Here is a 26002-nt window from a genome sequence, read left to right on the forward strand (position 1 = left end):
CGCCCCTTTGCGTATGCAATGGTTTTTGCCCACATCCTCCTTGTTCCACATTTTGCCCCTTTGCGTATGCACGCAAATTTGTGCGCATCCCGCCGCCGCTGCAGAAAAAATGCATTTTAATTTGGTGCCAAAATCTCAGATTTCTACCAGGCGACCAGGAGCATGCAGTAAGCAGCCGCCGAATACAAGCGCATACAAAAATGCTTATAACTTCTAAACTATTGGTCGTAGAGAAAAAATAAAAATACAGAAATGTGCAGAATCGCTTGGGGCATATTTTTATTCAAGAAAATATAAATTTGGATTTACCCAGGAACTTAGACAAATAAAAATGTGTCCCAAATGGCCGGTTTTTGAGGATAAAATCCTCAAAATGATTCTTTCTCCTATGTGAAGGTGTTGAAATGGGATGTGGGTGGAGGATCGAGTATCTCTCTATTTATTCCGAGTCCAAAACTTTTAAATTCGAATATTTTGTCCATAAACGATTAGTTTCATTTGATGTACAGTTGGTTGCAGGTTACTCAGTAAAATTTTGCCTAAACACATATTACAAAATACTTATTTGCTGATCACTAGTTTGTCTGTTGACTATACAAAATCAACTCTCCCACAGATGCGCTACACGCAAAAGGTTTCAATGTGGCCCGTCGGCTTGGTCACAAAGTTTGGCGTGAGCACGCCTATCATACGTAATGGCAAGATAACAGGTTTCTATGATGGTTGGATAGGTGGACGTAAGTTTCCCGTCGATATGGCCGGCTTTGCGGTGAGCGTAAAATTCTTACATGAACGACCCAATGCGAAAATGCCCTTCAAAGCAGGCTATGAAGAGGATGGCTTCCTGAAGAGTTTAGCGCCACTGAATCTCACGGATATCGAGCTGTTGGCCTCCAATTGCACAGAGGTATAGTCATATTGTGTCTGTTATATGTATTTTATAAGTTAAAAGTTATATTTGTTTTGCAGATCTTAACGTGGCACACGCAAACGAAGAAGAACGCCAATGCGTCGCCGTTGAATCTGACATTACATGGTGATACGAATTTAGTGTCGTTAAATACATTCTTAGTGCGTACGTAAAATGTATGGAATGTACAAAATTGGGTTGATTTGGCAATGCCTCAATGGCGTGCCGCAAATGTGCTGTGGCGTAACTCCTTAACCAAAGCTTAGTTAAACAAATGCAGGCTCTGTAAAGAAGCGTTTACTAATTTTCTGCAAATAACTGCGCAAAACGATTTTATTTTTGAAAACGGAATTTCGACTGTTTCGCGACTTGTCTACTATATACCTATATGCATATATTTAAGTTTTATTTATAAAGCGTGATTTTAGTGAAAAGAGTGAGCACAAAAGGCATACAACTTGTATAATAATTAGTTAGGCGCTTACAATTTGTACAGTTATCTTTTTTCACATAATACTATTTTTACCAAAGCATATTAAGTCACAAATTTATGAATAAGTTGTAAACAGTACTATGTATATGTATACGTGTATCTAGCTGTAAGCCTAACAGCGAAATGTCGCGCTTTATTTAATATTTTATTTTGTTAAGTTTAGTTACTATAATTTATGTTTAGTTAAATATTTTAAGTGATAATACTGCTGTGTCGCGTAAATTTACTATTTTAGCATTAATAAGTTTAATTTTAGATTATTAATTTTTGTCATCTTGAGTTGTTGTCACATATAATACAATTTGATTTACTTTTAGTTTTATAAGATACTCAGTAAACTTATCCATAAGCTCAAATTCCAAAATATTTGTAAAACAAACCAATATTGTCTAAAGAATTTACTTAAGCTTTTAGCTTACTTTAAACAAAAAAACAGAAAAAACAGAAATATTTGTAAATTATATTCCTTCTTAAGTAGGTCTAAGTATTTTAGTCTAAAAAACTTGTATTGTTGTAAAGAAAATATGTATAATTTCTAAATAAAAAGAAAAAAATTATAATAATAAATTCATAATGCTAAAGTTTAGAAATTTTAATTTTATATATTTTTTTTATAATATTTTAATTTGACTAATTAAGCAAATTTTCGTTTCTTTTAAACAAGGAAATTGAAATCGGAAAAATATTACTCACAAGTCAACTGAGCCTAATCTTCATAAAAAAATCAATTTTCGTTCAATAATGGAAAATAAATTGCTAATACTTGCATAACAAAAAATGTTATTAAAACACAAACGATTCGAAATTTGTGATGCAAAATTAACTCATTACAACAGTTTGCAGCCATTTTGCGTTTTGAAAATTGGCTTCGGATTTCTTACTCTTAAAATTTACACTAGTTTACAGTCATTTTGCCTCTGTCTGATGTTAGAGGCTATTTCTTGCTAATTTTGGGTTGCTAACACAGAAAATGATGGTAAACATTTCCTAAGACGTAAGCTTTTTGTTCAAAAAATTTTCAACACGTACAGCTATTTTGTCATTTTGATTGTATTCAAGGGGTGTAGGAGTCAAAACAGCAACATTTAATAAAATGATAAAAATATCTGGACGTGTTGGAACTCAAATTCGTAATCAGGACTCCTCAAATACCCCACAGGCCTCTTATCGCATTAGTCGTCTAAAACAATTTTTCTTAAAATTTGAGGAGAGATTATTTAGATGACTAAATCACGTTTTCTGTTAAAAAATTGTGCTCAATAGCTTAATGGTTACCCATAGTAGTACATATATTAGTCCATACAAATGTCATGCTGCAAGCAAGCGAACTCATATCGCATCACATACATATGTATATATTAATTGCAATGTAGATTGTAATTTCTTGTTTACAAAAGAAAATATGAGAAAAGGCCAGCGAAATGTAAGAGAAGACGTCCACATAAATTCCAAATCGCAACACAATATGAGAAAACCAAAGAAGTTTTATTCAAAAGGAAGCGATGCATAGTTAACTGCGATCCGTAGGAAAGGAGTAATTATTAAAAATGAACACAAAAAATATAAAAATATAATTTCCAAATAATGCGTCACACATTAAACTATTATTAATATAACAAATATTGAATATACCAAATTAAATTAAAAACTTTAAACTTGAAACGAATACGCCTGCTAAGCAAGTGAATGTGTGCTTTTAAATAAAATGAACGCGCATACATTAAATAGCTAGATTTGTGAAAAAATTTATTAAATGTATGAAGCCTAAGCAACTTTCATAGTTGTTACAGGAAAGTCTACTTTTTTATAAAATAATAAATGATATATACTCGTACTTCTATCAGGTGACGTAATGGAACGAATCAATGCATATTTTTTTGTAAGTCATAAAATAACACAGAATGGATTCTCCTATACACGGTTGTTAAAACAAAACTCCATATGCGCCCCCAAGCAGACTATATATAGAAATACAAATAATACCTAAAATATTTCTAAATCTACACTATGATTTCATTTGATATTTCCTATTAAACCACGAAGTTAATGTCGTTGCGCTTAAAAGCAGTCTATACATATGTTGCTTTTAAGTGGCATTCGATTGATTTAATTTGACAAAATGCCAGTGCACCTCAAGGTTAGTCAGCCTATAACTTAACTATAATTTTAAAAAGAGTATAGAGCGAAATTTGTCAACTCCATAGAGCGGTTTGGTCTCTGCATGCGAGAAGTTTTAAAAATAGTAAATTAAACTTTCCATACAATTATAGATTTTTCGACAAATAAGAACACGATTAGCACACTATTTGCATAATTCTCAGATAAAAGCAATACTTCTCAACTCAACAATTGCACGATTTTACTAATACTTAGCAATATTAGTGAACATACAAAATTTCTTATTTCAAATATTTATAATAAAAATAATATCAAATAAGGTAGCAAATTAGCTCTGCGCCAATTTTTTACAGTTTTTGTAGCTAAAACCGATTTTTGAATTCACCAACAAATAAAGCTTATAAATCATACAGTACGAGGTACTTACAAAAACAATCATAATGTAGTTATAACAGACGATTTACAAATAGTGTTTCAGCATAATAATAAACACTAAATATAAACATATACAAGCAGGATATAGAAGTATAGATAGAAGAAGAGTTTCCAAAATTTTCAATATGAATTTAAAATTATTTAGCATATTACTAAGATAAATACTGTAATTTATACTTAACGCTATAAAAATTAAAAATTTTAAATTATAAAAAAGATATACAGCGCTTGTTATAGCCAAATATTTATAAGAAAATTCGAAAAAGTTTGAAAGCATTTTAATTTTCAAAAAATTTAGCATTTTTAGCACGAAAAGTAATTATTTAAAAATTGAAGTGTTAAAACTTATAAATTTGTCAAAATTTCTCTTTTATAAAATTGTATAAAAATTATTTTGTTATCTGTCGCAAAGTTTTACGAAAACTTTTGCAAAGACTTTAGCAAAAAACCCAAATTTTACTTTAAATAACTAATAAAATGTACATTAATAAATTTAAAAAAATTAAAAATAGTTTCAAGCACAATTTTCCATAACAAAACTGTTATTTTTAATTGCAAATTAAAATTTGAGATTTTAATTTTTTCCTAACCTCTTCAATGCCACTATGAAAAACTTTTACTAAAACGAAAATACGAATATAAAATAGAACTACAAATTATATAACTCTACGAGCTCTTAAAATGACCTTCAACATTTTCTATGTATTTATTAGTAGATATTTCAAATTTCTAATACCACAACACATACAAAATGACTTACGATTTAATACGATATGACTATATGGTGTATAAATATGTATATATACATAAATACAAACCGAGTACACATTTAGCTAGACTTTCGAAAATTTGTTGTATAAACTCAGTTAAATATACATCATTAAGTATTATAGCATTATATATACATATATAACTCTGGTACTGAGAGCCAAGCCCGAAATACCGATACAGCATTAATATAGAAAATGCAAAAAATTAAAAATATTGTGAAAATATTAAAAAAAAAATATATGTAATTAAAAAGTTTTTGTAAATATATATACCACTTACAATATAAAATACAGACGTGAGAAGAAAGATATGAGAACCGAAGATTTTGAATAAAACGTATGATAACATAAAAATACAAATTAGTATTTTATTTCAAAGTAGTTGAATATAAGGCTTACATAGTGCCGTTTCTCAATGCTAAACCCGTCTTTTTTAGCCTGTGACACTAAAGACTAAGGTTTGAAAGTACTGCGAAATCAAAGAAATTACCCTGTTTTGGCGACCAATTCAAAACTGACTGTACTTTGGCAAATCCAAAAGTGTTCTCACTTTCTGGGCTATTAGTTATTCTAGCGACGACCTAACAAACCAATGATGACCCTTGTATATCAATTAATAAGATCTACACTCGATCTTGAACATATTGTAAATTCAATCGAGACTTTGACAAATATGGTTCCTTCATGCCTCCCATATGGTGTTAAAATGTTGAGGGTAAATTTTAAACATTACGAAATTTTCAGTCGACCATTTACATTTGTATGCCCTTAAGTACCAGTCACATGAAATATTTCACTCAGCAGTAAAAATTCAGACTTTAAGCTTGTCAGCGACAAATTTTTATTTATTTTTAGTACAAGCAAAGCTTCAAGCGCACATTTTTCCTTAGAAATATATTTATTCGCGTATTTGAAAGCCATCAATAGCAGAAGGATGTGTTACCTATTTGTTGATTTTGCCTTGTGTAAATGCATTTTGCGGCTTGCAAAAAAAAAACAATAATAATAACGAAATAAGTAACGCATTGAAAGGCACAGCTGCAGTTCCACGCACTTCACTGCATTCCAAACGATTTATGAAATCGACAAACCATAACTGCTACATTTCTCCACCTCACTGGCAACGCGCGAACTGTAGCTTTTGCTTGGGCATGTGCAGTGCACCACACCCACTTTATGGTGTTGTGCAAAACAGATAACTGAGCATGGATGGTTGCACATTGAAGCGTATGTGCGCCTCCTCCCACTTGGTGTGTATTAAACGTTGCAACGGTGTGTTCATTGTCAATTCCTCGCGTACCAGCAGGTCTGTATTATCACCACCACCACCACCGGCTTCATCATCTCTGCGTCCACCGCCCGTTGTCATTGTCTCGGTAGTCGCCTGTCGTTCCAACATGCCAGTCGCCTGTTCGTTATACACACGATTGTCGATAGTCATGAAAACATTGTGGCCAGAGCAACTGTAATAATTCAAATCGAACCGCGACTCGGCGTGATAATTTCGCAAAAGTTCCGGATTTCGATTGAACGCCACGCCATAGTGGCCGCAGCAGCTGGTAATCCAAATTGGATAGTTGGGTGTTTTGAGCCGTGAACCGGGTTGGCGTGAAGTAACCACGGAAGGCTATTGAAAAATATATAACGTACATTTAAAGTACAATGTTATATTTACAAACCTTTTTTTTTGTACAGATACATAAATATTATTTTTAGAAGAATAAATATACGAAGAGTTTAAGATCTTACTTGCGTACTATCATTATCCCAAAGCAAAAGTCCGATAGTGCAGCGGCTTAGTATACCATACTGCGGAATGGCCTATAATATAGAATAATTTACATAGATTACTTAGTAAGAAGGGTCGTACAATTCGCATAAATGACAAAATCGGTTTAACTTTCGAGGAGATGTTTATTTATTTTTTTTTTTTGCTTTCCTAATATGATGGTCACCACTGTTTTGTCCTGTAAGTTAGTAGTCTCATTGCCCGAAATGTTAATGGAGGCTGCTAAGCACGATAGTCTAACAGAAAATGTTAATCAACAGTGATAATAACAGCAATAATGTGACTGCGCAGCTTTAAAAATGTGCAAGCGCTCTTAGTTGAGAGAATATGCTCCGTACTCTGCTAAAGCAAATTCCATCTGTGCGAACGCTTACCTAAAAGGAACTATAAACAATGGCGTCGGATATAGGAGGAGGCAACTGACGATATTCGCTCTTAAAATACCAGCGACATCTATTGGCGGCTAGAAGGATCTTTCAGCTATGCAGTGGCCACTAAACTTTTTTGTTAATTGTATAAATGCATATATATTTACATATGTACATCCACGGATGTACACATCGAGTATGAGCAGTAACGATATTTTAAAACAAGTTGTAAAATGTTGAGTGGAGAGCAACAGGAATAATGTGGCTGCATTACTAATAAACTTTTTCACGCGCAAGTTGTTGTGTATTTATATCCATAACTGAGTAAATGTATAGGCATTCATACACAAATACATAAATATACGTACATATATCATAATTATTTTAATATTTTATAAGCACTTACCGCACTTTGTTTTACTAAGTTTCGTATTTTCTGTAATTAATACACTTCCCTACTCTTTTCGCTACTTCTAACACTTTTTTACATTAACATAACCTTTTACGCACAACCACTGCCAGAGCTCTGCTTGCGCCGACGCTCAGCGCTCAGCTTTTGCACTCACTAATTTTCAATTTTACTTTTACCACACAAATAACAACGCCCGATTACTTATTTTACTTTAAAACGATTAAAATTACGCACTTTAACCTAATTCTACTAAAAGTTTCTTAATTGCAGCCTTAATTCCTAAATTAATTTCACTTTTTACAAGAGCTGCTGCAAACGCCACTTACGCGAACCCGATATAAGGAAATGTATGTTCGAAATGGCGTCGGAAATTAAGAACGACCAATGACATTCTAGCTTCTAAATTGAAGTGTCAATTACAGGGCTACCAGATATTTTTGAACTACAGAATGTCATGATCACGAACTTGACCAACAGATGGCGCACTTATTAATGTTTGAAATTATCTAATGCACAGATGTTATAGTATTTGTTTATTTAGAGCTAACTCGTTCAAAGTTGGATAATATTTCGCTGACTTAAATGAAAACGATGAACGATTACATAGTACACAAGAGTTTCCGTTAAAATTTTAAATTTGTCCTTAAATCTCAAACAGTAATATGTGTGCCATCTGTTGGTCACGTTCGTGGTCATGACATTCTGTAGTTCAAAAAGATGTGGTAACCCTGTAATTGCAGGCGATCTCCTACAGAGTTTACAGAGGCCACTTCAATTTAGAAGCTAGAATGTCATTGGTCGTTCTTAATTTCCGCCGCCATTTCGAATAGTCGTTTCCTTATATCGCGTTCGTGTAAGCCGCTTATGTAGCAGCTCCGTGAAAAGTGAAATTAGTTTAGGAATTAAAGCTGGAGTTATGGATTTTTTAGTAGAATTAGGTTAAGGTGCCTCAATTTCATCGTTTTAAAGTAAAAAAGGTTATCGGGCGCTGTTATTTGTGTAGTAAAAGTGAAATTGAAAAATAGTGAGTGCAAAAGCTGAGCGCTGAGCGCTGAGTGTCGGCGCAAGCAGAGCTCTGCCAGTGGTTGTGCGTAAAATGTTATGCTAATGTTAATTGTGTTATGTTAATGTAAAAGTGTAAGTGTAAGTAGTAGGGAAAAGAGTTATGAGTAGGGAAGTATATCAATTTATTGCAGAAAATGGGAAACGAAGTAAAATAAAGTGCGGTAAGTGTTTATAAGATATTAAAATAATTATTTTATGGTATGTTTATAAAAAAATGTACCTTTTAATCTCTCTATAATATTGCACATTTATTTAAAATTAAAGATTCATTCTTATCTTGAATATACATACATACGTACATACGTATGTATGTATGTGTGCATATGTAAGCTTTTCAAGGCATCTATAAAATTTAGGTTTTAGATGCCATTGTATTAATTAAGATCCTTCTAGCTGTCAACAGATGGCGCAGTAAGTTTTAACGGGGAATGTCTTTGAATGCCTCTTCTATTTTCAGTCTGCCTTCATTCTTATGAATTTTTTAACTCAATGAAGGAAATTATATTGTAAGACTCATAGTCTTGTTAGAAATTTACTACTCTGTGAAAAAATAGTTTTTTTTTCACAAACTCTATTGTATGTCTTTCATATATACTCACATAAGTGTTTTCATCGCCAACATTTACAACACCATTGTGCAAATAAGGTGTAGCACGACCAGTCAAAAGTAGGGTCACTATCATCAAGGAGCCTTCTTCATTGTTCGTCATTGTTAATGGCACTGCCTTACTGTTCGAGTCGAGATCGTTGCGAATTCTAAAAGGAAATATAAAAAATATGAAATATTGAATAAATTTTTCATAAATAAATTAAGGACTTTAATTTGGTACTAAGTAAATTTACAAGATTGTCAGCATATTCTATATTAACTACTAAATACGTTTTGATTAAATTAATATTCATATATGTTTCACTTTTAGGAGCATTCTTTTTGAAATTTTATAGCAAAAAAATTATGATTTTTCGCTAAAAATTTATAATTTACTTACTTTGTCATCGAGCGTGTCAGAACGGCGCTATACAGAAACAGCAATGTGCCAGGTGAGTCCTCTTCAGTAAACTAATATAAAGAAATTTCATTTATTTTTCCCACAAATTATAATAATTTATATTTTACCAGTTTTAAATGACGTTTTATAAAATACTCCAGTTCGTCATGTGGTGATAATGTGAAAATATATAACTTAAAAATGTAAAAATATTTATTAGATATGCTTTCAGCATACATATGTATATCTTGAAATTGTATTTAAATGAATCCTAGATGCATTAACATCCTTACCTACCTTCTCAGTAATCGAATCATGAAAGAAAGTCACACTATGCTCCACGAAAACCTCTTCGTCCGGCGATGGCAGCACCATTGTCACCTTACCCTTATCCGATATGATGCGTAGAATTTCGACCAACGCATTTATCAGTGCATTTGTCTGCATCTCTTGCGTGCACATTAGGGGGCTGTAGACACGTTTTATAACAATATTTTAAATTAACAATCAAATAAAGTTTATATATTTATACTCCTGATTGTTGCGTCCACGTCGCCCGAAGAGCAAGTACTTCAAAATGAAACCCTGCACTACAGAAAGTAGTCCGCGTGTAGCATTACGCGGTGAGCGTAGGCCATAAGAGAGCTCTTCTTTAGGCGCACCAAAAGTGAAAGGGGTTTGTGTCCACTCAGCACGCATGGGAATAGATGAAGTGCCGAAGACTAATTGACGTAGGTCCTTAAGCATTGGTGGAAATGGTTTAAGTATACATGCATTGAGGAATAAAATAATAAACTGCATTGTAAGAAATGTATTATAAATATATTTTAAAGAATTGGGAAATTAATTTTAAAAAATTAATTACATACATATCAATTAAAAAGTAATTACATTAATTCTAATTTTAATATTTTTGAGTTTTCAATTGATTTACTAATTGTAGAAAAATGTATTATCTCTATATTGTTAGGAAAGTGTGGTAATTTTCAGCGCTTTTTTCTATTCTACATAGTATAACCAATTTTTTTTTTTAATTTTTACATTTTTTTTTTTAATTTTTGCCTTGGGCTTTTTTACTTGCTAGAGAGTTTCAAACTGGTTTTTTAATAAAACTTATGGTATATATTTAGAAAAAAATTGATAATTCTTGAAAAATCAATATTTTAAAGTATTCTAAACTTATTATAATTTACCGTTGCCAGTTCCGGTGTGATTGGCGTGCCACCCTCGGCTATAAAACGTGAGCTCATTTCGTATTATATTATGTAAGACAATTAATATTTATTTTGTGATACTTGAAATTATAAGATCACAAAATTTGCTCACTATAAACTTTGTAATAATATTATTTTAGAAAAATAATGTTTGTGTTTCTCTCAAGTTGTTTTTTATTTTTTTGTTTTGTAATAATATTTTAATTTAAACACTAAACTACGTTATTCGATATATATAATATTTTCTCACTTTGTTAAATATTTTTGTACGCCCGAAATAACCGTTTAAACCGTTCCGCTGTTCAAAGCGCAATGATTTTAAATATTCAGCAATTTCGCACGCTTCAAATGGCTTAGAGCAAAAATATCCTTTCGGCATTTTATTCACGCACACTTTTCAATAAATTTTAATTTCAAATGTCATGAACACACACATACATAAACATACACATACATACATGCACACTTCAAATAAACATTACTAAATACTGTTGTAGGCCTCAGCCATCAAAGCGCAAATGGCCTTAAAAATATGTATGTTTGATTGCCATATGCAATTGCTTTTTAACACCCACTAAGCATTATTTTTGCACTATGTAAACTACAAAAATATATAAGTGGGCGTTAAATTTCATACGACATAATAGTTTCACGACTTTTTGCACACTTCAAAAAGTGAAATCGCTTCTCTCATTTACTCTCGCTGCCAAAAAAAAGGAGTACTGCATGGCGGCTGCCTGCCAGTCATTCAAAATTTAAGTGAAATTGAAATTCACTTCACACTTATCCTCGAAAAGTGTAATGCAGCTGTGTGTGTGTAAGTGTATGATGCCACGTTGCTGCACGTTTAGTGTGGCACAACTAAGTTCGAAGTTAAAGTGAAATGGTGGCAGGCCGCCGTTTTGCAGGAAATGCAGTTGACAGCAGGATTTCCATTTAGAACCTCCGCCAGCTAACAATTTTTGTGCACACACACACTAAGCATGTAACTGCGCGCAGCGCGAATGAGTACTTATGCATTCGTATTCAATAGCAGCGCACTCGTCGGTGCTGTTATACAAATGTTCGTGCGCATATGCTTTCAGGCAAAGGTTGCATGTCAGCGTGCAAGTTCGTGTGTATTTAGGACAAATTTAAATGTACTTAACACCATATGATTACCTTGCTTGCACTTAACTACTAAATTCTATTTAAATTGCTGCTTTTTTGCGCTCGCGAAATACTCGTATACATATATGTACATACCCGTACTTGTGGGCATCAGCTGTAGGTGTCGCAGCTGATTAAACTTCAAGTTCAGCCAATCAGCGTTTATATATATATTTGATTTGTATTATATGCACTGTGGGAGTTTCACACGTGAGCTTTCATTTCACATGTGTACTCGCACATATTTACAAATTCGTGTTGCAATTTCTTTTTCACTTATTTTTTGTACAAGCTCCATAAATTTTCGCATATTGCTAGTAAATCATATGAGAAGGAGATATCATCAATCAATAGCTGCAATATACTGCAATGAGTTATATGTATGTGATGTTTTTGTTATTGATACTATATACAAGTCTACATGTTCGTACATATTTTATACATTCATAATTTATAAACCTCTATAGATATATGCCGGCTTAATATATGACCCACTAGAGAGTTTGTACATAAAAACCAATTGGTAGAGCTAAATTTTTAAAAAGTAAATATATATAATTCTAAAATAGAATCTATATATAGCTAATTGAGGATTTCGAAAATCGAAAGCTCAAATGGGGAAAATCTTAAACTTGGTTGAACATAAGCTATTATACCCATCGCTAATACAAAATATTCACTAAAGAAGTTGATTATCATCGTTCAGTTTATATGGCAGCTATATGTTATAGTGATCCGATCGTAAAAATTTCATGAAAAAGTTTCCCATACAAAGAGTTGTTTCCGATCGTTCAGTTTGTATGACAGATATATGTTATAGTGATTCAATACCGGTGGTTCCAACCACTTCTTGGAAAGAAAAGATCGTCTGCGAAATTTTACGGGCTAGTTCGTGTATATAATTAAACGGACAGACAGATGGACATAGATAGATCGACTCAGCTCGGGGTACTGAACATTTTTAAGGTCTGTGAGGGTCCTTTTGGGTATTAAAAGAAATCGTGACAAGTTTAATGTACCCTGTTCGGGGTATAAAATTCTTTCATTCGCAGTAGGAACGACGTACAACCTAATATACAAATATTCTTTTTACCGAATTTGATTGCATTTTATCACAAATTGGCAACCTTTTGGTACTATTTCTGGAAAATGAACGGGTTTCGAATTGCTTTTATAACTACAAAAGAAAAACTTTTCATAAATTTGGGGTCAAATTATTATTTTTAACAACGGCCTTGGGTGAGTTCGTACACATACAAGTATCACCATATGTCATTGTGCAAAATAAATTTAACGATGCTATTAAGATCTAACAATATTTTTGCATGCATGTGTTTTATGGAAAATTTTGATTGAATTCACATATGTATATACAGTTTGTATGGCAGCTTCATGCCATATTAATACGATGTGAACAATTTCTTCACAGATTATACCGTTGTTGCACATAATTACATATACTAGATTTCGTGAAGATATCGCGTCAAATCAAAAAGTTTTCTATAAACGACCTTTATTTCATTCGTTCATTTTGTATGACAACTATATGCTAGATCCGATATCTGCAGCTCCAAGAAATAAACAATTTTTTGGTAGGAAGCTATGTTTGCGAAATTTCAGTTCGATTGCTCGAAAACTAAGAGACTAGTTCGAGTATATACAAACAGACATCCGGGCATAGCGAAATCGACTCAGCTTGTCATCCTGATCGTGTATATATGTACATATATGTATGTATCGTCGTGAGCTTAATAAACTCTGTCCAATGTATAATGACAGTACTAACTTCAAATTTGATAGGCAACACATTACTAAAATTTCCATGTATAAATATTATTACTCATACGTCATGGCGCTCAATATTTTCGTGTCTAATATCAAAGAATTATTCTATGCTTTATTCTTTAGTAACTAAATTACAAGTTTGTTTAATTTTTATTTAAAAAATTATATTTTATTCATAATAAACGATTACATACAAGTATACACGGTAACAAATATTTTGAAGCAAATAATTATATATACTTACATATAGAAAAAATATATAAAAATAAATAAAAAAAATAAAATAATAATAAAAAAATAAAACTTGCAATAAAATAAACAAATATTGTTGTAATATATATATTAACTTGTAGAACACACGCATCTGCATAAATCGTATAATAATTAAAATTATACCAAGTAAGTATATATATTCCCATATATTTATTATTATATATATATTTTTTTTATTGAAATTTTATGCATAATTATTATTTATAAAGTATTCTTAAACTACTTACTCAATTAAATTACGATTATTTATTTATTTATGCTCCGATAAATCATCGGAGCCGAACGATCGTTAGTTTTGGTGTGACGCAGTTTGACTGTGGCAAATTGGCATGCACTATACATAACATAACAGTACATGTTATGAAAAGTGGCGCAGTTTGAAAATAAAACAAATAAAGAACATCGTCATTTAATTTACAATGACAAAATCAAATTTTCTTTAAAAATATCAAGTGAGAGCAGACCAAGATATTTTCTCTTTCTATTTTTATATACATAATGCAATATAATATTTTTGTAATTTTAGCGCCGTTTTCTAATACACGAAAACAGGTTTACAAATAGCATTTATAGACAGACTGTTCTATACACATTTACAAACTATTTAAATATACTTAGAATGCATACATACATACATCGGATTACAAGGTTACAAAGAAATTCACATGGTGTTGTTGTTGTCGTTTAGTTTTCGTATAAAAACGTGTATTTGTTTGTGTTTTTAGGCATTTGAACGCAGTGCTGCCAGATTATTTGTTTTTGCTTGTTGTTTTAGTGTGTTGTGTTGAAAGTTTATTGTAAGTTTGAGTTGATTTTTTTATAGATGTGTGTGTGTGTGTTAACAGTTTATGTATTACTTGGTCTAGAAGTCTATGTAAATGTTGCGGTAGGCACCACCCTTTCTAGAAATACACATAGAAAAAGGAAATATAAAAAATTCAAAAAGGGTTTAGTTTATGTTGCTGCTAAATGTATAGCCAATTATTTGTGAAATAAGCGCACATTAGATAAACGAATTTAGGTTTATTTGACAGCGATGGCAAGTACTCATGCAGGGATGAAAATTTATACCAATGAAAGTAAATGTTGAAGTTAAAATGGAATTTAATATTTTTTGTTATATGAAAATACATGTTAGCAACATTTAGCTTACAGATCGATTTGAAAATATTTTTGTGTTTACATGAGTGAGTTTAAGCAACGTTGAATTATGAAAAACATTTAAGATGGCTCACAAACAAAATATGCATAAGTATATGAATATTTGGATGGATAGCACGATGATTCAGTAGCAGACCAGCACTATTTCTATGAAAATCAATATAAGATTTTGTTGCAAAAAATAAAACCCAAAAGTAAATAAAAAAAAATTAACTTTTGTGCAAAGGTAATCATTTATGCGTGGGATGATTTTAGGCGCTCAACGCTGTTTATGGTATTTTCTCGTATTATTCGTGATTGGCATATATTTATCTGAATATTTCGGAATGTTTCGTGGCAACGGAGCATGTTTTTTAGTTAGGTTTGATATCCGTATTTGATACAAAATTTAAATACAAATTAGATACAAAATATTGCTTTCTGAGTTATATAAACTATATACTTTGCTATAATATATATAGCGAATATCAGAAAATGTTGCCAGCAACATATGAATTAGAAATAACCACAATACCGAACTGTAAAGAATGAAAACCAAGAAAAAACGGTTGTAACGAAGCTATAATAGGCTTCACAAATATAAAAGATTCCTTAAAAAAACGTGATTTTGAATTTTCAGTTTATATGACAGCTATATGCTATAGTGGTCCGATATCAGCCCCTCGAACAAATGAGCAGCTTCTTGGGGAGAAAACCACGTGTGCAGGATATCAGGTCGATATCTGTGAAACTGAAGGACAGACGGAAAGACAGACAGGCAAACTTAATATGCCTTGTTTAGGATATAAAAATACAACTAAGAGTTCAAGATATACAGTTATAGAAAATTATCTGTTTGAGATTTAGAGTTAACTGTAACTATAATAATATAACTGCTATTTTTGTTTGCTAATATCTAGATATCGAGTATTTGTAAAATGTTGCTGGCAACATGCATAAAAAAATAAATGTGAAAATTGAAGCACAAACGCTTAGCAACATTTTGTGCAACATTGTTGAGGCACAAACGCTTGGCAGCATGCTGTGCAACAATGTTGCAAAATTTTTTTTCATAACAAATTTTATGTTTAAAAATTAATCACTTTTTCCACCGGTCTAACGCTTTCATTTCTAATAACCAACGTAATATATGTATACATTTATGCAACCAATACCAATATAAGAGTATTGCTAAAAAATCCCTTCATTTAAACGCTTCAAAACGTGATTATTTCACATTTTGCCATTATGCATTGACTTTTGGCTCACAAGCGTGTGCTGATCTTGTTGATCCCAAAAATCATACCACGGTCCATAAGTTTTACCATAATGATTTTTGTCTTTTTCACTACCACCCCCACCACCACTCATATGGCCATTTTCGCGCGATTTATTTTTAGACGCACGCTCCAAAGTCATACTTGTCATATTACTCGATTTCATGAGACGCGTGCGAGGCAGTATCGTGGCAGTCGGTGTGTTCAGCGCCGCATTCGCGTTCGCATTCGAGTTTCTTGTCAGCGTGGCACTGTTATTCATGCTGTAGCGTTCACGTTCCCGCTCACGTTCGTTGTCCTGCAGCTCCTGTTGTTTCTTTGACTTGCCAGCGCTCGTTGCTACACCACTGCCTTTACGTTGTTCAACGCCATTCATTTTATTTTTCTTGTTGTTACCTTGTGGCATGGCTGATGTTGTGGTCGCGCGAAATGTTTGAAATTCCATTTGGTGCTCCTGATAGGAATTGTGCAGTTGACGACGATGCTTCTCATCCTTACGCACCAAATGATCGTTGATCACAATGCAGTCATAAGGATCCGAGCTTGTTGATTTAATCTCAACATCGTCAGACTCATCCTCGCTGGTGTAGTATTGCTTCAGTATATCCTTGCGCTTAACTGTTTTCATAATCATGCCGCCAGTGGTGTTCTCATGTGAGATATCGTCGAAGAAGTTGTTAACGTCACTCATTTTGAGTGTGCCATTGTCATCGCTGTCGCCCTCCTCATCCTCTGTGGAGTGTGGAAAATCTTGTTGTTTGGCACGCGTTTGCGTCTGACTGCCGCTGCCATTCGATTTCATCTGTTGTAGATTTGCATGCTTGCCAGTGTTCGCATCCACGTTGTTCGTCTGATGTTTCTTATGGTTGTTGCTCAACGTATTACGCGACGACTGCATGCCACTCATGCTCATGCCAGGCTTGCTTTTACTCTCATGTTCATTACGCGCATGCGAATTAGCGCGCATACTCATATTCACTTGCGGCATCATACCGGCGCTTTCGCGATATTCTTTCTGATATTCCTTTTGTCCACGCTTGATTGTGCTCAAGCGCTCGCTCTCTGTTGGATTTTCGATGTCGATTTCGATTGTCTTCATAATTTTCATGCGCGATTTCGGTGTGTATTCGGCACGCATTGTAGTTGCATTTGATTGCATCGAGTTGCGATTCTGTACAATTATATTCTCGCGTTTTACCACTGGACTCATGCCATATATATTCTCATCATCCTCGTATGCTTCCATGCTGGTTACACTGTCGTTGCGGTACTTCTCCGCCGATGATGTTGAGTTGTTAGAATGCGACTTCGTTAGTGTGCCGTTCTTATCGTTTGTATTGCGTGTATTCTCCCGTCCATGCTCCTGGTCGCGTTCTTGTACGCCTTCAGCATCATCTTCGTGTTCCACATGCCCATTTTCTTTATGCTGTGGACTATCCGTGCGTAGTTCTTCCATATTTGGTGCCGCCACTAGATCCCGATGCTGCCAGAGCGACATGCCAGCCAGTATGTCTTCGTGGCGTCCACCGAATTTCCAAAAAGATTTAGTGCGTTTAATGCCACTACTAGAGGCTTGCAGTATTTCATCATCGCTGGCAATAAGATCGTAACGCATCTTCGTATTGCGTCGGCTCAACCCATGCATGCTCTTATCATCGATCTGACTATCGACACTGTTACGGAAATTTCGATTCAATGTCCACGAAGCAACATCCCGTGAGACGTGCGAATTGGTATCGGCACGACGGCTGTTGTGTGACGTATTTCAAAGTAAATATGGCGGAAGGGCAAGCAGTGGTGCATTCGGCATGTATAGGTATGTTTATGTTTTTTTGATTTTAGCATTTCATTATTTTGTAAATGTTGGTGAATTTTGTGAGGTTTCAATTGATCAGGGATTAGCATTGTACGTTTGTATTTATGATGCAATTTTTACAAGGTAATACAACAAATTTCGATTAGCAACATAAAATTGATGAATGGGACATGAAATGAAAAAAGTTACAAAAAGAAAAAAATTAAAATATATAAATTTTGCAATTAAAAAAATAGGGAGACAGACAAAAACTCGTGTTTCATGTTTCTAATAAAAACAATCAAAAAATAATAAAAAATATTTTTTTGTCTCCCCAAAACTAAAATTTATTTAATAAAAAATGTTAGAGAAAATATAAAAAGAGAGCGCTCAAAAATCTATGATTATGTACTAAGTAGCTTGCTAGCCAAGTTAGTTACAAGTAAAGAGAAAAATTAGTCAAAATTAGCTTTGACACTGCGCTGAGAAGTAGAGAGTACTCACCGTATTGGCACACGACTCGTTTGTTCTTCATCCGAGTAGTCGACTTCAGGTTGTGGTGGCGGCTCATTGGCAAAGCCACTGTCATTGCTGCTATGCAATGAAGTCTTAGCTGCCGCGGCGGGTTTCATTTGACTGCCACCAGCGCTCATCGATGTGGACTGTTGTTTGGCGGAAAGAATGGAACGATTCTTTAGTTAGAGAAAAAAAGCGGTGTAAACAGTTTAGAGCGGATCTCCGAAAACAGAGATCCAGAACTCACATGCGCGGCTTGTGGGCCATTCTGCAGTTTATGCTGCTTGCGTCGCTCCACCACAGATGGTATGCCATTGGAAGCGCCACAAAAGCTCTGCGATGTATTCAATATACGACTGGCACTTTGACTCTGACTATTCGATGGCACTGGTGCAGGCAGTGTTGGTGGTGGACCGGGGCGTGGATTGCCGCCAGCTGTTGCACGGTACTGTAAATAAGCGCGCATGGTATTTTAACATATTTCGCTAGAAAAGCTAAGTTTAAAAGGCACAAACCTTCTTTTGATTCCGGAAAGTGTCACCGAACATGCGTGTTGGCGATGATTCCTCGGCGCTATTGTTGCGTCGGCGGTATGTCGAATCGCTCTCCATGGCTGGATCCATATGCGCCTCAGACATATATTGATCATGATAATTGCTGCGCATACCACCATTACGCTCGTAATGCACATTCTCATAACGATCGCTACTACGTTCGCTATGACGTTCGCTGGCGCGATACTTTTCACGCTCGCCCGTGCCCTCGGCATTGGTGTAGGCGATCGGGAACCAACCGAACATTTGCGTGCGTAAATTCTCACCGAATTGCCAACCTTTAGCCTTACTGCCGACCATAGCTATGCGATCGCCCTCCTCGAAGGGCAGCTGATTCTCACCCGAAGGCATATAGGCGTAGAGCGCCTTCACGACGGGACGTTGGTCCCACTGACCGTGATCGACATGATCGTTCGCTGCAAGAAAACGTAGAATAACCAAAATTTTAGACATAACTTATTTCTAAGCTTAGCGCTTGCTACTCACAGTTCGTTGTTGTTGTCAGATTGAAATCGGATTTGGCGCGCGGCAACGAGTTTTGCGCATAACTGACATTACTCTCATGCAAGGTTCGCATATCGCCGTAGGGCGCGTCCACACTGCGTGATTTCTTAAGCTGCGAAGCAGACGAATTGCCAACAGCATGCATGTCCTCGCCATCTTTGAGCCGCTCCTAAGGCCATACAATTAACGCAATTTGCGTGAGGTGTATGTGAATGAATGTTGCAAATACACACAAAGAAAAAAAAAACAAACAAAACATGTATCATCAAATTACAGTAACAATCATGCATTCGTACTAATCTGAACTCACCATCCTTTTGCCGGTGCTGGCAGTGCCGTAGCTACCGCCACCGCTCGCTTCGTATACGGCCGCCGCTGGTATCACTTCACGTGAAGCGGCAATTTCTTGCCAATTTTCCAAATTGTTATCAATTACCAACTTGCCAGTGCTGTGATAGGCCATCCAGTGCTTGGCTATGGAACATTGACGTTCAAGCACGAAACCGTACCGACGGCGCTCCTGTGTCATGGCCTATTAGGCGCGTATTGAAATCAAAATTCATAAGAAATGTTAAAATGCGCAGTTTATCGTTTTAAATGCATATGTATTAGTGCACATGTGCAAATGCGCTGCTTATACCTGCTGCTCATTAAATAAATTGCACCCGTTGATTTTTACTTACATTTTTGTAGCTTTGTTCGCAGAATGCGTCCAACTTCTTCTTTTGATCTTCCAATATTTGTAAATTCTGTTAGCAGAGCAGAGCATATGTAACAAAAATAAGCATGATTGTTTAAGTAATGTTCATTATTACTACAGTATATAAAATGCCATGGAATTGTTTTCTAATACATGTATTTGTTCCAAGACATATCTGCAATACACTTACTCTCAACTCCTTTTCTGTATTCTCTGGACTGGCCTTTTTCTTGCGCTGTTTCTTCATTGTGGAAACGGCCTTCTGATAACTCTCCATGCGTACTTTGTGCTGTTGTAAGAATTTCTTTTGTTCATGTTGCACAACTTTTGTATCCTTCTCCAAATTTGTTTCCAATGGCACCAATAAATCAACATAGAAAGCTTTCAACTGTTGGCAGATAGCAAGATAAATGTTTAAAAATCGTTTTTCTATGAGTCAACAACATAATTACTCACAATATTCATTTGTTGCTCTTGAATTTCTTTGTAAACGCTCACAACATTCATCAATGCCGCACCTTGAAAAATAGTAAAAAAATATAGCATAAAAAGAAAAAATTTTAAAGAATGCAAACGTTTATTGAAAATAAAATGTTAAAAAATATAAAAAATTAAAATTATTAATAATTAACATTTAACAGCAAATGAGCAATAAACTTGTTCTTCAACAATACCTAATGGCAGCACATAGGTACTCTTGCTAAAGCAACAATGCTTTGGTTGTGTAACGCATGCAGCAAGCGTGTCAATAACTGCTTGCTAGTTGGTAACTTATATTCGTTCCAGCAATCAGCGCTATGTTGCCGCAACTTATTATAGCAACACGTGCAACGTTATATACTATACTATCAATATAGACGCTGGATGTTTGTGTGTGTGTATGTATGAGTAGCTTGTACTTCCTAGCTTGCCTTGTTAGTTTTTTAAATTTATTTATGCATTAGCGTTTTGCTTACCAATATCGCTGGTTCCACTTTGTTGTGCATTCATTGCCAGCTTGGCTAATGCTTCATTGAAAAGGCGTGACGCAGATGCAGCACCTGTGCAACAATATTAAAGAAAAACACATAAAATGCTTAGCTATTTAGCAACAAAATATTAGCAGTTATTTGATGTGAAGTATTTTGTACCCACCATGCAAAGCTTTCAAATAACCTTTGCCGGAGGAGATGAGTTGGCGTGCACCTGGATTGAACTTCTCTAATATGTTCTGTAAAAAAGGAGAACAAAAAGTTCGTTAATTAATTTAGCAATAATCTGATTTTTATATACTTATATTAAAGTAATTTTATTTTTCGCTGCAAAAACCAAAAGAACAAACAAATAGGAGTAGAAAAATTGTGAGGTATCTCCAGTCCTGTCCTGTCTGGCTTATTTAATACAAATGTTGTAGTAAAATCGACTGATCTCCAAAAATAGTCTCTTATTTATTATCTCTAACATTTCCCTTCGCTTTGAAACCTCAACTTTTCAGTTTGAAGACTGCAGCAAGAGTCGCTTAAGTCCAAGATAAAATGAAACTTAATACTAAATAACCCAGCCGAGGTTTAGTAAAATTTTAATTTATCAATAGGATGTCAAAAACAGTTTTTTTTTTAAATAAAATAAATAGTAAAATATATTTATATAATAAAATGTTTAGTATAAAAATTCCACGAGAAATTCCAGATTTCGTTTCATTTTGTCTTTGTTTTTATTTTAATATAGAACATATAGCTTTCATATATAATATGCCATATAATGCAATCAGCCCCAGCATCTGTTATTATTATTATTTTTTTTAATTTCTTACCCAACTTTCTCATACAAATATATGCTAATAAAAACCACTGTAATATTAAATTTCTTTTTCGTTTTTGTTTTTATGCAAAAAGCGTATTTCTATATCCCATATTTATTAACTATACGCTCCATCATCGATTAGTTAATATGCTAATGCGTTTCTAATTCTAAAGTTCGTTAGCTTGTTTTTCTAACGCTACCTTAATGATGCGCATGCGCACATTACCGCGGCAGCTGTTTGTTTCACGCAACGCCAATAACGTTGGAATGTGTGTCAAATGCAAATATTTTTGATTATTAATTTATATGGGACATTAAAGAATAGAAGAAAAGATTTGAAATGAGTTTGGTGGCATATAGGAAATACTGCTAATGTTATGGCATATTAAAGTATACATATACATACATATAAACATTCTGCTATGTGGTATAAATGTGTAGATTTTAGACTTTATTGATATTTAATGAGAAAGTAGGATAAAAGCGTCGGCTCTATAAGAAAGTCATAAAAAAATAGTATTATTGGCATTTTTGTTTTAATGCAAAACGTTTATTATATATAAACAAGTTAGAGTTTTAGGCGCTTGATATTAACATTATTATATTATAGTATATTAACATTTCTATAGAAGACAGCGTTTATGTTCACCATGCATGTTATTCAATATAAGTGTTGACAAGCAGCAATTCAATTATTAATTTTTTTTAACTGAATATTCGCAATTAAATTCTCTCCCTTATTTAACGAATCCGGTACTTGCCGGTTTCCCATACTACTAAGATACATAGCATCACTACTTATCCACCAATCATTTGCATCGATTGAGTAAACAAATATTGTTTATTTTTATTTTTGCAAACATATACCATAAGTAATTATAAATTCCATTTTATCACAATTGCATGCAAATAGTTATGGTATGCGCATTGACATGCCATGCACGCCTAGAACGTCGTGACTTTTATTAATAGTTATGAGTAGGTTGCACTTTAACTAAAATACTATGCTAATCACAATTTAATGATTACTCATTGCAATAGCATGCAATTGGTTCATGATCTATAACAAAATATTTCTCACACCTTGGCATAATAGTAATGGGCTAAAAATAGTAAGACTTTGTGCACAATTTTAAAATTTTTAATTTATTATTCAAAATCTATGTCTGCACTTTATGTACTTCAAAATAAGATAAGCGTAAATTAAACACATTATTTGAGAAAGTCTTACTAGCAAAGCACTGTCGAAACATTAGACTTCACCCAGCTAATTTGCTCTGACGCAGGTTGACATATTGGCCAGAAAGACCACCGTTTTCCAAGTCCCGCACTAAACTGTGTGACTAATCTCCCTAGAAAATGACAAACAACTCAATTTCTAACAAATCAATTTCTAACCTTTTTTGTTTGCGTAAATTTATTTCTTCATACATCATGTCCGCCACTTGAGACGCTGTAATTGTCTAATGTATTCAAAAGCGCTATTTGATTTGTTTACTTTTGCAATATGCTTCAATATTTTATTTTCAATTCTACACGTTTATTGTAGGTGTTTAGGATTAAATAACCAAAGATTTCTAAGAGAAATATTTGAAAGGCGGAAACGGTACACATAAACGCAAATGAATATATACACATTCATAGCGATGCATGCATATGTGTGCACATATATATATATTTATGTTTTGCTACTCGCACTCACCTGGCTGTGCAAAACAATTAACCTATTGTTCAAACCGAATGCGCGCATGCGCGGTGACCAGCGCAACCAGGCGTCTAATTAAGCATACAGGTACTTATTTACAAATTACGCTTTTTAAGCTTTGCTTTTCTGCTTGGAATGTGTTATGCGGCAAATAAATATTGATATTGTGCGAGTATGTTAATGATTTATGACTGCAAATTGCTTATGAATGTGAATGGCATGTACTTAAGAAAGCATTTGTCGGCTGTATAGAAGTTTTTTTGAACTAAATGACAACTCTTTGATGAGATGTCACTAAATTTGTATGGCTTTTTAGCACTTTTATAAATAATTAAAAAAGAAAAAAAATATTGGCATTATATTTTACTTTCAGAGGAATGAAAACAATGCACGTCACTCACTTCAAAATTTTTAACTTGTAGTGGTTATTCAATCCAAAATTCCTAATTGCAAATTAACATCTCTGAAGCTAAAGCTAAATGAAACGATAGAGGAACATTCAAAGAAGGGGTTATATCCACTTGCAAGCTAAAAAAGTTTAGTTTCTTCAAGATTTTAGAAGAAACATTTTTTTAGTTAAAAATTAATGACTATTAATTCGAAAAAATATGTATTTTATTTGTATACTATTGATAGGATAGGATAATGTACGTATCTCCCAAACCTTTTAAGGTAAATAAACTGAACTTGATGCCTGGCATCGCCCACCTTTGGGTGAAATCCTATATCTCAGAAACTGTCAGACCGATTTGAACCAAATTTTCTCTATGAGGTTGACTGAACAACGGTGAATTACAACCTATAACAACCACGTCTACTGCCCATATAACAAACTGCACCCCGGACTACGACAGGATGACTCTTGATATCTCCCATCGAACACCTGCATAGTGAGGACCATATGCTCCCTATTTAAGGAGCATAATTAGCTCCTCTCCAACCAGTTCCTGCTTTACTAGGAATCATCCCTGCACACAGTGGAACCATTTTCACTTTCACCGACTGCTTCTCAGTTAATGGCGTATTTGGAGTCAAGCCACCCCCCACTGCAAACGAAAAGCTCGAGTTACCGCGTGAAACGAGAGTGACCCTTCCTTATCTTCGCTCACGATACTGTAGCAGGTTAAACTCCTACTTATCAAATATATGTTCGGCGAGCAATGAGTCCCCGGATGACACTGGCCACCTCTTTGCATGCCCTGCTAGCCCTTTGGGCCGACTCCGTGAAAACAACACGTTTCCTGGGCTTACTGTTGGATAACGCCGATGTTATTTCACTGTTTAAACATGTAAATATTTCGATTTTTTTTTATCTATCAAAAATAAAAAAAATAATATTTTCGCATCATTTTTTTTATTATTTTTTGTACGCAACTGATTGACCAACAGCCATTTATCACCTCATTTTCCGCCTGCTGACTTCCTCGACATAAAAATTATTTAGCTGAAAACACTTTAAACGCGGCCAAACCTATTAAATTGTCGTCGAGCGCCACAACTAATAACAAACAGCAACAAATAATAACAAACCACACCACACTATTGCTTTTGCATTTGTGCCACATTAACGCCAAATTGTTGTTAAATTTTGTGGCATGTTGATTGCGTGTTATTTTGTGTCATGCCATGTAGTGCTGTGTGTGTTGCTACATTTTTCACTGCCTCCAAATTTTAATTCATCGGCGCGCTTAAATGTTGTCAGCCATCAAATTATTTTATTGCTTGTGTTTTTATGACTTTAGTGCAATTGTTTCAGCTTCTTCGCCTTCTTCGACGTTTTTTCGTGCTACATGTTGCCCGCCTAACCTGTCTTTGTTGCGCAGTCGCATGTGTGATGTCATTTTTTACAAATTTAATTACAAAATACTTGTCAGCCTGCAATTAATTCGTTCATGAACGTGCTGTTTGTGCCGTTGCTTGTACGAATATGACAACAAGTCGCGTATTTATTTATGCATATATTTTTATTTTATTGCCAGTGTGTGTATATACATAAGTGGCAGCGCTGCTCGTACGCGTAACATTGACAATGAGTTTTAAGTGTAATTTCGGTTTGGCATCATCTTTATTAATTTAATTTTTTTGTATTTTTTTCTTTTCTTGATTTTTTTTTGTTTTTTTCTTGTATTTTTTTCTTTTTTGACATCTTTTCTCTTTTTCTGACAAATTTGTGTAATATTGGTGTTTCAAAGACTTCATTTTGACCGCAATTGACTTCCTTTTCACTGAATAATTTATTATGAAAAAAAAAATAATAAT

At 34.0% G+C, this 26002-nt stretch overlaps 3 protein-coding genes across 11 annotated transcripts in view; 1 reads left to right on the forward strand and 2 right to left on the reverse strand.

The window, feature by feature from the left end:
- Window positions 1-4410, forward strand: part of LOC105229456 (galactosylgalactosylxylosylprotein 3-beta-glucuronosyltransferase P) — a 52155-nt gene extending 47745 nt beyond the window's left edge. For both annotated transcript variants that reach the window (XM_011209763.4, XM_049458224.1), the window contains 2 exons: window positions 617-907; window positions 970-4410. In XM_011209763.4, the coding sequence (XP_011208065.2) occupies window positions 617-907; window positions 970-1083 (405 nt within the window). In that variant the 3' untranslated portion in view covers window positions 1084-4410. The remainder of the gene's footprint in view (window positions 1-616; window positions 908-969) is intronic.
- Window positions 4411-5543: 1133 nt separating this feature from the next.
- On the reverse strand, window positions 5544-10891 carry LOC105229455 (inactive ubiquitin carboxyl-terminal hydrolase MINDY-4B). Of its 2 annotated transcripts, none has more exons than XM_029551627.2 (8): window positions 10543-10891; window positions 9882-10144; window positions 9647-9818; window positions 9478-9543; window positions 9350-9420; window positions 8960-9116; window positions 6476-6547; window positions 5544-6353 (listed from the first exon to the last, which is right to left on the reverse strand). In XM_029551627.2, exons 1-8 carry the CDS (start codon window positions 10597-10599, stop codon window positions 5901-5903), a joined length of 1311 nt encoding a protein of 436 aa, XP_029407487.2. In that variant the 5' UTR covers window positions 10600-10891; the 3' UTR covers window positions 5544-5900. The 2 variants fall into 2 exon arrangements, with proteins under 2 accessions (XP_029407487.2, XP_011208064.2); XM_011209762.4 differs by having other exon boundaries at window positions 9882-10087; window positions 10543-10890.
- Window positions 10892-14594: 3703 nt separating this feature from the next.
- LOC105229454 (brain-specific angiogenesis inhibitor 1-associated protein 2) overlaps window positions 14595-26002 on the reverse strand; it is a 52551-nt gene continuing 41143 nt past the window's right edge. For 3 of the 7 annotated variants that reach the window (XM_049458229.1, XM_049458228.1, XM_049458230.1), the window contains 11 exons: window positions 21391-21466; window positions 21213-21296; window positions 20713-20774; window positions 20447-20644; window positions 20240-20305; window positions 19867-20088; window positions 19539-19725; window positions 19014-19468; window positions 18746-18946; window positions 18487-18674; window positions 14595-17935 (listed from right to left, as the gene is read on the reverse strand). In XM_049458229.1, the coding sequence (XP_049314186.1) occupies window positions 16144-17935; window positions 18487-18674; window positions 18746-18946; window positions 19014-19468; window positions 19539-19725; window positions 19867-20088; window positions 20240-20305; window positions 20447-20644; window positions 20713-20774; window positions 21213-21296; window positions 21391-21466 (3531 nt within the window). In that variant the 3' untranslated portion in view covers window positions 14595-16143. The remainder of the gene's footprint in view (window positions 17936-18486; window positions 18675-18745; window positions 18947-19013; window positions 19469-19538; window positions 19726-19866; window positions 20089-20239; window positions 20306-20446; window positions 20645-20712; window positions 20775-21212; window positions 21297-21390; window positions 21467-26002) is intronic. The other 4 variants (XM_029551617.2, XM_049458231.1, XM_049458232.1 and 1 more) reach the window with 4 other exon arrangements.

The sequence above is a fragment of the Bactrocera dorsalis genome, chromosome 5 (assembly GCF_023373825.1).
Source record: "Bactrocera dorsalis isolate Fly_Bdor chromosome 5, ASM2337382v1, whole genome shotgun sequence".
In the NCBI taxonomy this organism is placed as follows: Eukaryota; Metazoa; Arthropoda; class Insecta; order Diptera; family Tephritidae; genus Bactrocera; species Bactrocera dorsalis.

Bases quoted from the DNA above. Each gene is read 5' to 3' on its own strand.
- LOC105229455 (XM_029551627.2), bottom strand. From the start codon at position 10,599: ATGAGCTCACGTTTTATAGCCGAGGGTGGCACGCCAATCACACCGGAA. The intron at 9,819-9,881 runs GTATAAATATAT...ACGTGTCTACAG, and splicing joins CGTGGACGCAACAATCAGGA to CCCCCTAATGTGCACGCAAG. The intron at 9,421-9,477 runs GTAAAATATAAA...TCTTTATATTAG, and splicing joins TAAAACGTCATTTAAAACTG to TTTACTGAAGAGGACTCACC.